Genomic DNA, 13,689 nt, shown 5'->3' with positions numbered 1-13,689 from the left:
AAAAAAAGAAAGAAAGAAAAGAATGATGGCCAAAAAAAGTGATGGCAACATATGTACAAATATGCTTGATACAATTGAGGTATGGATTGTTATAAGTTGTAAGAGCCCCTAATAAAATGATCTTTTAATTAAAAAAGAAAAAAAAAATGACCTCTTGCGGAAGAAACTAATAAAATAAGAAAAGGGGAGGGGACAGTAAGGGAACAGTGAAAGGGAGAAAACAGGACAAGGCAAAGGATGGGGAGACAGAGCTGGGCACATCACAGCAGAACTAACGTGGAAGAATGTCTTTGAGTAGATGAAAGACCCTGGTACACACTAAAAGAGTTGGCCTCTACAAGCAGTTACTCTGTAATTCAGAAGGGAAGGAACAGTTCGGATTTGGGGTTGGAATTTTATCAAATGTACTCAGAATCAAAACGAGTAAGAGATCAAGGGTACATGCAAAGGTATATGAACTTTAAGCAGGATAATGCAGTGAGTTAAGTGTTTGGCACAGCCAACTCCATGGGAAAGAGATGAGGTTGTCTGTTTCTGCAAAGAGTTACAGTGCCAGAAACCCTAGAGAAAGGTCTACTCTGCCCAATAGGGTCACTGAGTTCGAAAAGACTCAACACAGTGAGTTTATTGGTAAGGAGTTACATGAAGAGTAAGAGACATGAAAAATCTAATCAACAGGTTTTAAGTTCCAGCGATGTAAAAGGACTGCTGAAATCAAACTATTAAAGGGGATGAACTAGAAAGTTAGGTGAGTATAAGAGAGAGGCACACTTGAAAATAAAATTATGGAGGGTCTCAGTTATTGGTAATGTTAAGGTCACAGTAATGAGTAGCTAAAAGGAGATGAAGGGCACGATCATTGGAGAAATTCAAGTAACTAAAAGCTAGTACAATCATCTATATAGGCTCTGAAATCACCATAAATTAGCAGGAGTGTTGGAGCACATGAAAATGAGCCAGGATAAACAAGGAAGAATCTCCCAGAGGACACTAAAGGGCCATGGTGATCGGTCTGATGACATGAAATGCAAAGGTGAGGGATTATATCAATGAAGAGTACCTGGAATTGGCAACGAGAAGCATGGAGGGCAGAGGAAAGAGAAATCACAGAGCAGCAAAATACATACCCTAAAATGAGGTCAATCTATCACAAGAATAATGACTAACAAACATATAAGTATAAGGAATGAAATTAAGAAAGGCAGGTCCCGCTGGAGCCCCAGTGGAAAAATCAGAGATTTCGCATAGCTTTGGAAAGTGGGGTAATACAGGAGCTGAATGTTCAAAAATACATCAGGTCAAAAGGACCTTCAAGGACAAGAGATCACTACCACATAGGCAAAGGCAGAGATGTGAAAAGAATACTAAAAATATAGAGAAATGCAATCAGTTCAACATGATTACGGGAAGAATAGATATGAAAAACTCAGAATAAATAGCTGGACAAGCAGACACGGCCATGCTGTTTCCTCTGCTAACTTAAGAAAGAACAAGCACTATCATCACCAAATGAAATTGTTGTCCATAAATCTCTCATAAAAGCGTCTAATAGGGGAAAAAAATTGAATAAAATGTTAGTTTGATCTTCTTTTCCTTATTTTGAGGGAGGTGCCACTAAAACAACAGGAAAGCCAAATGTTTTGTGAAGAAGAATTAATCTGGATTAACCAACACTTAGAGAATTAAACATAGCAAGGATTGTGAGGATGCTCAGGACAAGGTACCACTCCATTCTGCTACAGCCCACTAGGAGTCAAAACCGATTCTACAGAGCAGAGAGGGCAAATGCCAAACAAAATTCAGAAGAGCAAAATACTGTACCACCAATGGAGAATCAACTGCTTCCACAGACGACGTTATCATTTATGATTATCATACTTCCAACTCCCAAGATAATAAAAATTCTCCAAGACAAACTATGGACAACTGAGATACTCAAGCAAATGAGCAGAACTAGAGACAATGTACTAGTTGCACTTCATTGTAGTAAATATGCATGTAACATGTGTATGGCAATATGAAAATACGATTTGCTTTTCCATTAAAAAAAGAACAATATCATATGTCAATGTATGGAGAATAACAAGGATACCCTCCAGTTTCATAAATAATTAATCAGAAAAGTAAGTGCTACACGGGAAAAGAATGTCTCACTAGATGAAGTCTGTTACTTGGACTCTGCCCTCACTTTATTTTAGCAGCTGCAACTTAATGGAAAGAGTCAAAGAACACACATGTATTCCCTAAGTGCTATGTTGCTTAACTTTTCTGGGTCCAACTTTCTTTTTTATAAAATAGAAATGAAAAGTCCTTATCTCATATGGTTTTGTTAAGGTTTTACAAAGTATACCACCCAATAAGAGTTTTGTAAACTAAACAAGCTACGACATTATTTAACGTTACAATCTCCAAGATAATAAAATTACTATAAAACTAAAAGCATTCATGTCATCCACTGCTTCCCCCCCACACCCACCTAAACAAGGCACAATTAAAACCTGAAATTATACATATGATAGAGTTGATAAGTATGTCTCACCACCTCTCGTCAAAACCTTACCTTTGAGTGAGCAGGCCCTCTTTCATTCAGAAGTTTATACTGAGGTTGGACTCTATGGAAACGGGCTAACTCATTTACCAGACACATTGGAGTTTTCTCTATGGGATTTGCCATTTTATCTTGGAGAGAAGCTGCAAATAAAAAGGCTGTAAAGTTTTTGTAAAGAATGACTTTATAAAATGGAGAAAAACTAGTTTTGACTTTTTTAGAATGAAGTCACATTGTATATTTGGATTAAATTATTGTCATGGATGTTGTGTAAAAAATTAAATCATCTAATATTTTCTATTCTATGAAGTAAAAATATGCATCACATATAAAGCAAGACATTAGGACTATTTTCCAAAGTACCTAAGTTAATATACATAGTGTGTATATGCACACACACATGCTTTAAGATTTTTTAAAAGTTCTTAATATTTATTCTATAGTTTCCTGTCCTCTCAAAAACTTCCACCATAAAGACAGAATTTTCCTGACTATTCTTACAACAAAATTAAATTCTATCAAGCTTTTTTAATTATTTGATTTTGGGGTTTTTTTTCCCTTTTGAATTTTGAGGCAGCATGTTAGCAGAAAAAAAGCTTTGGATGTGCAAGTCAAACTCTAAATATGAGTCCTAGCTCTTCCAATTGCTGATTTTTTGTAACCCTGGATCCCCAGTGCCACTGTCTGCTAAGAGTTGGACTGCAAAACACAAGGTCGGTTGTTCAAACTCACCAGCTACTCTGTAAGAAAAAGATGAGGTTATCAGATATTATAAATATTTACATAATAATTATACAATTGACTGAACTACTGAATTGTGTGATATGTGGATTAAGTGCCAATAAAACTTGTTAAAAAAAAAAAGATTGACAATCTTGGATACCCTATGTGGCATCATTATGAGCCAGAACTAACTGGATGACAGTGAGTCTGGTTTGGTATAAGTAAATTAAACTTTCTTTGCCTTCTTAGTTTTTTTAAGAAATCCTAAAATAATAACTAGAAAGAATCATTTAATCAATCCCCATATAACCTACTTGAACTGAAAACTATTAAAATTCCCCATGTTGCTTTGTCTTATTTCTTAAAAACCAGTATCACACAGCAATGAAGTTCGCTTTATCTTTTCCATAAGCTACCACAAAATGAATTTACAGTATATCTACAAACAACAAACTCACTGCCATGGTGTTGATTCTGACTCATAGCGAGCTTACAGAGCAGAGTGGAACTGCCGGTGTGGGTTTCCAGGGCTGTAACGCTTTACAGGAGCAGGAAGCCTCACATTTCTCCCTCAGAATAGCGAGCAGTTTCAAACTGCTGACTTTGTGGCTAGCAGCCCAACCCGTAACCCTGGACACCACCATGATATTTTAAAATAAATTTATATGAATGTACATATAACCAGGAAAATTTAGTCTTGATATATATGGTTTTGTATTCACAGAAATTGTATTACAATGAACACATCATTTTCAAATTTTTTCATCCTGTTTGAGATTTTAACTTACAAAGATGTAGGTCACAACTTTTATCTGCTACATGCTCTCCACCTCCATACTGTACCAGTTTGCCTAGTCCCCTAATGATAGACAATGAGGTTATTCATAAATTTTACTCTTCTAAGAGAGTACACTGCCAAATAACTCTCAAAAGAATGACACCAAATCACCTTCACCTGGCAACAGGAACATTACCATCTCCCCTCATCCTTGAAAGCACACAGCATGGTCATAGAATTTCTATTAATAGGATGGCTGAAAAATGGCATTCCACTATTATTTTAGTTTGCATTAAACAAAATAGTAATCTTGTGACATGTTATTTAGCCTTTTCTGTAAACTGTCCCTTTTTTTCTATTGGTTATTTTATGGAATTTTTTAAATATATAAAGTTTTATTGAAAAGGATAATTATGTATTTATATTATCAATCCTTTTTTCACGGCTTTGTGCTTTTTGTGCCTTGTTAAAACAAAGCCTTCCCAAAATTGGTTTAAGGAATCTTTACTTACATCTACTAAGCTTTCTAGTCTATCTTTGATGAAAGGAATGACTATATCCTCATTTACAGGGTTGTTGTGAGGATAAGATTTAATGGGTAAAAAAATAAAGATTTAATGGGTAATGTAGAGGATGGTAGAGTTTTTCAAACTACCAGAAAGTATAAGTTTTTATTGTGGCTTCAGAGTCTTTTAATTTGTTAAATTATGCTGAATTGCTTCCCTCATTATTTACAGACATTTATCTATTTTTCACTTTTTCTTCCATAAATCAATGGCAAAAAGTTTGTTTTGTTTTACGTAATTTAAGCACAGAATATGCAAGTGATTAACTTCTTGCTCAATTAAACTAAACTCACAATGTATGGGGATTACATGAATAAGGGAATACATACCTAGCTTTTGGAACATATCTATAAATTTTCAATGGTAAAACTTAATTTATATCTTTCAACGTTCTCATACTCTTGGCAGGCCCAATATTTTATTGCAATGACTTGATCATAATCATTATAATTAAGAAACCATTTTGTAAGAAAACTACATAAATACTTTGTAAGATATAATAAGAAACAGAATCTAAGCAACCAAGTCTAAGATCAATACAGTTAGAAGTTAATTCTACAAATAAACCATTCCTAGTGGTTTGCACACTCTCCCCAACATGCCCCCACACAACTGCCACCCACACCCACCCAACAAAAAAAACTAGTAATTAGTATTTTAGGGAACAAGTAAAAGACAAACTAAGTCAAGGATTGGAAGAAGCCTGCATTTTACCTTATTTCATTTTATATCACTATAAAAGCACTTTATATATATTGTTCCATTCAATTCAGAAGTCACATAAAATAAGCTGACCTGGGACTATACCAACTTAACCCACAGCCATCAAAATGTAGCAATTTCAAATCATAGGACAGAGAAAAAGTACTCCCTAGGGTTTCTGAGACTAAATCTTTATTGGAGCAGCCAGCTACATTTTTATCCTGGAACTGCTGGTGGGTCTGAACTGCTGACAATGTGCTTCTTAGCAGCCCAATGAGTAACCCACTGTTCTTGTAATATCTTGGCATAAAATATCAGATAGCACTGCTACTTGAATATCAAAAAGCAAAAGCAGACTAAAAATTTATTAAAAATAAGAAAATATTAAAATATGGTAAAAATTAGACAAATATGCAAGACCCTAAACAGCATATATTTGGCATTTGCGCTATGTAATTTCCATAATTCAGTAATAGTGCATATTGACCTATTGTGATACAAAAAAATCTTAGCATAGGTTTAGTACGAAATTCTTATAATATAAAAATTTTAATAATTATTTAAATACATTAAAATGTACTTAGAGTTGTAATTTTTAAAGCTATGTGAACTTATTTGGTAAAGAAAACATCAAATCATCTAAAGGAAATTGCTAACATGGCACAGAGCTCATATCCCATTAATGCTGACATTCTACTTGATAAAAGTGACATAAGTCCTGTAAAACACTTGAAAGTATGACTGAAGTGTTGGTTTGAAGAGTATGTAAAATGCCTGTAGATTCTACTTTGATAGCTTGATAACCAAATCCAAACTGTTTTAAGTTGATTAATTAAAAAGTAGCTAGTCAATAATGTTAACTTTTTAAATTTTCAAATGGTTAAAACATTAAATAGCTGTTCCTCTAGTTAATCTGAAATCTTTTTAGTATTAACTACTTGTAAGGGCTCAATGATAGGAGTAATATAAATATTAATCTACAATTCTGATAAGGTAAAATTATGAAATGAATTAGTCTATAAAATAGAGATACAATAATAATTTATAAATTATCAAGGGTGCATGGGGGAGAGGGGAGGAGGAAGGGAAGGGGAGGGGGAAAAAAGGAAAATGAGCTGATTCCGGGAACCCAAGAGGAAAGCGAATTTTGGGAATAATGAGGGCAACAAATGTATAGATGTGCTTTACACAATTGATCTATGTATTGTGATGAATTGTATGAGCCCCAATAAATTGATTTTAAAAAATAGATATGTAAGTTTATTTATATATAACTTTTTTGAAATTAGTGTAAAAGTTGAGATATACATGTAATGTTGCATAAGTTTAATGTATCTGTTTATTAATTTACTTTTATTATATCAAGTGATCTAAGGATAATCCTTATTTTGCAATAATTCCATTTTGTAGCTAAAGTCAGAGGTACCTATTTTAGAAGTAAAATAAATCTAATGGCAATAAATTTCATAAGCTAAAACCTCACCATTTTGAGGCAGTAAAAATTATGTGAGGGTTACAAGCCAATCTCATATCTGTTGTCACTTTTCATGTATTATGATACCTTGAAAAAAATTGTCTCATCTTCATCAACAGTAAAATTGAACAGTTGTTTTATCTCACTGACTGGTTATATGAATGAATGAGAAGCTGCAACAATGTTAACAATACCTAAGAATTCATTATTATCCCGACTGTAAACAACTGTTTGTTCAAACAAGTATCAATACAGAGTGATGTTGTTTTACCTACATGATTGTTTTTCTTTTTTTTTTTTTCATTATTGTTTTTCATGGTTTCCTAAACTAAAATATTCTAGGTTGAAATATCTTGTTAGAATAAGTTAATTTTATTCATAGTAGATGGGTATACTTGTTTAATATTCTGTGAAAAGGATGTACTTGCTATTACTTTTCCACTGGCTTATAACCCCCTATGTTTGTTTGTACTGTTCCCAAGTGTGGCATGAATTACACTGAAGGTTTTTTATATGTATAAAGATATTTCCTTCTGCTTTGGGTGATATATAATGTGTTTGCATTTAACGCCCCACAACTTTGGGAAGAAACATTGGTATAACATATACACTAAACAACACTATCTGCATATAAAACAAAATAGATATATTCTAACCAGTTTATTTCTATACATTTAGAAAATTTCCTGATTCTCCAGCACTTGAATCCTTTAACCAAAATGCTGTAACTCCGTTTTGCTTGCCCCTGCCCTCAAGAAGTTTATTTTCAAAAGAAAGAAAGAAGCACATAAACAATAGATAAATACAATAAACAGAGGTGGTAAGTACTATAAATAAGGTTGGTACAGGGGATCTTTGGGCTAAAGGGATGTAGGAAGCTAGGTTTTAAGAGGTAGTGATTAGATTAGTTTCAATTTGATTAGCAAATCACCAGGCTTAGAGAGGAAGGAGACTTTTCAAGCTTCTCCCAAAAAACTCAGAACAATGCATGTGAAAGGTTGGCAGTTCAAAACCACTAGCCATGCACAGGAAAAAGACAAGGCTTTCTTCTCCTGTAAAGAGTTACAGTCTTGGAAACCCACAGGGGTTCTCCCTTGCCCTTAGCATCACTATGAGTCGGAACTGACTCAATGACAGTGAGTTTGGTTATGAGTTTTGGGTTACAGTCTCTAGCATGCATGTTACCTTCCAAATTCTAGTGATAGTCTATTACCTCATTTAGTACATAGAAATCTTCCATTTCTCCCTCTCAGCCTTTGCACTATTGTTATCACGCACTTTGTTGTGGTATGTGATAAATACCTTAATGCTATTATTTTTTGCTTAAAACGTTCAGGTTATCTTTTTAAAAGATTGAAATCATAAGAAAAAAAATTATATATTTACCCAAGTAGTTACCATCTGAAGGATGTTCTTTAAATTTTTTTATAGTAGAGGCAAATTAGGGATAGAGTCTTTCAACATTTGTGTGTCAGAAAACATTGTTATTTCATCTATGCCTTTGAAAGGTATTTCTGTCAGGTATAAAATTCTAGGTTAACAGTTTTTACCTTTCAGTTCATTAAGGATGCTACATTATTGTCATTTTCTTATCTGGTTTCTGATAAGAAAGTTATTGTCATGTTTATCTTAGTTCATCTGCACTTAAAGTGAACATGCCTTTTTTCTAAAGGTTTCTTTATCACAAATACAATTTGATTATGGTGCACTTTTGTTAGATTGCTTTAAATTTATAGTGCTTGGGGTTCACTGAACTGCTTGGATCTGTGGGTTTATGGTACCATTAAGTCAGTAATTCAAAAACTTGGCCAACCACTTGGCAGGAGAAAGATAAGACTCCCCTAAAGAGTTACCGTTTCAGAAACTCACAGAGGCAATTCTACCTGTGTTACAGGAGTTGGAAGCTCCTCAACAGCAGTGAGTTTGACTTTGATCTTCAGAAATGCTCTCATCACTTCTGCCTTAGTCTATTATTCATAGAGACAAACCCTGATACCTGCCTGGGGATAGATTACATAAAACTGTACATACCAGGCGGCAGGGATCTTTAGGGACCATCTCTACACTGGCTATGAAGTGAGTAAATCCAGTTTCTGCTACTCCACTGAAAGCAAAGGCCATTTACACATCTACCCTCCTTAGTTTTATATTTTATGGTTGCAAACAAAGGAGGAGATGTTATTCCACAATCAAACTCATGGGGGGAAAATAAGGGTAAATAAGTAGAAGCAGCTTTTAAAATACAAGAATAAATGGTAACTGTAGCAAGAATGAGGAGAGCACCAGAAGGCAAGCAGTGTGGGCTTAAGAAAGTGTCCCAGTGGTTCCCTACCCCAAACAAGTACTTCACTCAATGGGCTGCCTAAAGGTCTGCCTTGCGCTGCCACCAATTCAGAGCCAGGGAGCAATGGCAACATTATTAGTAATGTCAATAACAGCTAACAAAATACTGGGGGGGGGGAAAGGAAAATGAGCTGTTCCGCGGACCCACGAGGCAAGGTATTTTGGGAATGATGAGGGCAACAAATGTATAGATGTGCTGTACACAATTGATCTATGTATTGTGATGAATTGTATGAGCCCCAATAAATTGATTTTTAAAAATAAATAAATAAAAAACAAACAAACAAACAAAATGCTGGGACAACTGGGAAGAATATAATCTTTATTCCACAAAACAAACCTGTGAGATCCTGATCATCATCCCAAACCCCAGGCCTTTATTTTTTCAACTTTTCCTTGTGATTTGAGTGAAAGCTTACAGAGCAAACTGGTTTTTCATCCAATCATTCAGACACACTTTGTTTTCATGACACTGACCATAATCCCCAAAACAATAATGGCATGGCCCTCTTCTCACTTCCTTCCCAGGTTCCCGGCTTCCATTCATCCTTCTTTCCTATCCATTCCTGCCTCCTGAGCTTTACAGGCCTGGGCAAATGCTGCCCTTGATGACAATGTGGTAGCTTCATATTTTACACTATAATATTTTGGTATAACTTAGCCTGCCCTCCCCTGCTCTACTTCAGTCGGGCTTTCCAAGTTTCTAACACCTACCAAGTGGGCCTCACCAGCTATTTCCAAAGAATAAATAAATTCAAATTGACTCTATTCGAGTTAATCATTTAAAAATATTATTTTATTGTACACGTGTTCTGAATTCATATTTACTAATGCTTAGTGTTAAAATAAGCTTCCTTTCCCTACTTGCTCATAATTAATCCTCAGAGAGAAAAGACCAAAAATAATACCAAAGTCCTACCAAGTGTCATACCCTGGAAACTAGTAGATTCCCACTAGTTAATTGTTGGGTAATTAATGAATGAAAAAATATACATCAATGACTATAAATACTAGGTTAAAAATTCCCAAAGGGTATAATCAAAATAATTGTATTTATAAATACAAAGAAAATGATAACAGGAAACACAAATAAACAATATACCAAAGACAAACACAAAAGAGCATCAGGTATAAGCAAATTTTAGAAATGCCACTTTTTTGTCAGACAGATTGGTAAAGATTGAAAAATTTTCAAGAAAGTAAGGAAATAAGCATTCTCATAGACTTCTGCATGATATAATTTAGCACTTTGGGGATTTACACATCAAAAAAAATTTTTTTAATTTCCATGCCCTTGGCCTAGTAGGTAGATGTATTATTTTTAAAAACATTTAATGTGGTTAACAACAATATTAAAATCTGTCCAACAATAAGGGTTGGTTAAATAAATTTTAGTACTACCAAACAGCGGGTGATAAAATCATTCAAAGAATTATGTGTTATATAATCCCAGTTCTTTTTAATAACATATATTCACACAAAAACATACCTGCATAGTAAAAAAAATTTGGAAGTATATACCCCAAAATGTTAGCAGTGATTATCTCTGTAAAAAAAATAGTGGAATTATTTTATTTTTTTCTTTTTGCTTTATCAAAAACATCTACTTTTTCTACTTAAATAAGCATGAATGGCACATGGGTAGCTGAGGATTACAACTTAAAAGCAGACGTGCCAGCATCATCAACAGAACAGGGAACATCTCCATGTTCCACACCAATACTATGACTATCATGGCATCAATCTTACTCAATAGCCCAGTCATTTTAATAGATGGAAGGATGTTTTAATACTGCATTGTAAGAAATCACACAACTTCTGAAATTAAAATTTAGAACTAATAATCTAAAGATAGTACAATCATATGCTGCATGTCTGTTTTGATAACGTCTGACCACATGCACCGTGGTCCCACACCCAGTAAAGCCTGCTATATTAAAAAGTCAAGGTACATACCGTGGCTCAAAATAATAAATGGCCAAAAAAAAATCATAATAAATGGGCACTACTTTGTAACATGCATCAAAACATTACAACAATTACTGTATTACTTTATGTTTTAGTGTAACACAAAGTGTTTCTTTAATGTTTTTATGCTAGATAGGAACCGCATGAAACGATTCTGACTTATGTACAAATTTAAAAACAGAACCCATTGATAATCTAGGAACTGCCTGTATAATATGGTGTTCACATAATGTTCTACTTCATAAAATGTATCATATGAACATTAGAAATGCATAACTGTGTTGAATATTGCACAGTAAATCTCAAGTGTAGGATCAGTTTAAATAATATTTTTATGCCATTTCACATCTACCTTGAACTCTCCATAAGAGATGAAACCTATAGTCACCTGAAATTCCTTAAATTTAATTCTAGGAATACTTATCTAATATAAGCAAACTATATATATATATACACCCAGGCAATGTCTAGAAAAGGCCAGGGAACTGCTTATGGTCATGCTTAATGCTGCCTAGGAATTATATGCCTGATTCAATGTGGCCCATTAACACAGTTAGTTAGTAAATCTATAGTATGATAAATCTATAAACTACAGTTTTCAATAAATTGGCTATAAACTATATGCTTATTTCCACCTGCATAGGGTAAAAAAAATAGTAAAAGTATCCTACTTGTACCCATATAATTAATGGCAAGTATTTATTTAAAAAAATCATTTAGCAGCAATTTCCAAGCCGTTAATAGTTTTCAAGTCAAGTGTTATAAGCACCATAGATACTTTCAGTAGGATTTGATAGCTACTTCTTGAAAAGCTACAAGAAGCACTGAACACAGTAGTTTTAAGATTCCTTTAAACCTACATTAGTAATGTCTTTGATGAAAGCAATATTTGTGATACAAGAAAAACTTCTAGTATAAGAAAAGTCAAAACTTTGCATGAGAGACAGTTCAGATTAACAGCATTTGTGCAAAGCAAGCATCATAACACTGCCAAAACTGACAACAGAACTAAGTGCTTACTAGTGAAAAAAAATTAGATTTCTTGCTTTAGTGCTAAGTCTAGCACCTTTCACTCACTCACTCATTTTATAGAAGAACTAGACAAGGTCTGGAGATTTAAGAGAAAATAAGCAAAGTTCCTGCTTCATGAAGCCTACAGTCTAGCAAGGGAGACAGAATGTGAGACAAGTATGTATCTGAGTGTAGCTGCATATGAATATACATTTTGGCTGTATGTCATGAAATAAAAGGGCAGAGTGCTCTGAGGGCATTCACTATGCTGGGAATTGACGACCGCTCTCTAGAGCAGTGAGCCAAGCACCAGGGAGAAGAGAGGTCCAGGCAGAGGTCAGCTCCTGTGTAAAGCCCCTGAAGCAACAGTGACTGATGGTGGCCCCATCCAGGACTGAGATAGTCCAGTATTAACGGAAGCATTTAAATTCTTTCTTGGGCATACATTAATTCTGAGATGAATAATGTTATCTAAGTTAAGAGAGTAAGTTAACAACTGCTATATGAGTCCAGAGCACAGAAGAAAAGGTTTAAAGCAAATATAAACTCGGAAGTCATTGGCTTAACCATGGTGTGTGACACACAAGAACTGGAAGATATTTAGACAGTGAGTGAGATTAGAAATAATTACAAATAATTACAGAGGAGAAAATTAATTACTTCTCTGTTGGCTTGCAATCAAAAGAAGTAGAACTATTTTCTAGCACTATAGTTATGATATACTAACCTATTTGATCAAAAAAGATAAATTTTTCAATGTAAAGTTCTTGGAGAAATGCTAACACCTAAGGAAATACTTCTTCCAGTGAGGCTACAGTATTACATTTAGCAGAGCCCTTGCTCCTAGCTGTTTCCAGTGTCCTAGAAAATGAAACTCTTTAACCTACTGATACAACTACTTCGTAAGATTTGTTCATAGAAATGCTTTCAGCCTGCAGTACTGCCGCCTACTAAGCCTAAGTAACACTGTCACCTGCACTCTGAACACAGCCACTTGTCCACAAGAATGTGACATCAACAAGAACAAGCCTTCAGCTCCATACCCTCAGAAATTATGAACCAGGCTATCGCTATAATCCTTAGTAAATTTTCCCTACCTTGCACAATCACCTATGTTAAAGATATGGTATGTAATTGTTCTACAAAGCGGTGTTTCAAGTTATAGTTAATAGAACAGCAGAATTAAAATAGTATACAATTTATGGCCAAAGCACCATATAAGTATGGCATACCTTAATGCAAACTCACCTGATTTATTTGAAGCATGTTAAGACAATATTGACCAAACTGCTATGTCCCTCACGGCTCCAAACACTGGAAAGTGAAAATGAAGAAATAAAGTTCAACTTAATCATTGACCTTAATGATCAGCAGTTTACACACATGCCCTTGATCAAAGTCAAATAGAAAATGAAGTCCATAAAGATGGGTATAGAGTTTTCTATGATGATGGAAGTAGTCTATATCAGTGTTGTCCAATCCAGCAGCCACTAGTGACAGGTGATGAATGAGTTCTTGGGTGACCACATATGTAAATTTCTCATCTTATCTAAACTCAATTAATTTAAACAATTTA

At 34.4% G+C, this 13,689-nt stretch overlaps 1 protein-coding gene across 5 annotated transcripts in view; it reads right to left on the bottom strand.

Moving 5' to 3' along the window:
* The window catches only part of STAU2 (staufen double-stranded RNA binding protein 2), a 316,631-nt gene extending 303,196 nt beyond the window's left edge, over positions 1-13,435 (bottom strand). The window contains exons 1-3 of one of the 5 annotated variants that reach the window (XM_045284675.1): positions 13,362-13,415; positions 10,624-10,680; positions 2,561-2,691 (exon numbers count right to left, since the gene is read on the bottom strand). In XM_045284675.1, the coding sequence (XP_045140610.1) occupies positions 2,561-2,674 (114 nt within the window). In that variant the 5' untranslated portion in view covers positions 2,675-2,691; positions 10,624-10,680; positions 13,362-13,415. Of the gene's footprint in view, positions 1-2,560; positions 2,699-10,623; positions 10,681-13,361 lie in introns of those variants that run through there. The other 4 variants (XM_045284806.1, XM_045284756.1, XM_045284722.1 and 1 more) reach the window with 4 other exon arrangements.
* Between the last annotated feature and the right edge of the window lie 254 nt (positions 13,436-13,689).

This window comes from Echinops telfairi, unplaced genomic scaffold (genome assembly GCF_000313985.2).
Source record: "Echinops telfairi isolate 266 unplaced genomic scaffold, ASM31398v2 ScPeMD7_1;HRSCAF=3_0, whole genome shotgun sequence".
Classification (NCBI taxonomy): Eukaryota; Metazoa; Chordata; class Mammalia; order Afrosoricida; family Tenrecidae; genus Echinops; species Echinops telfairi.
The sequence above is the reverse complement of the archived record's forward strand: the minus strand, read 5'-3'. Positions and strand labels throughout refer to the sequence as shown.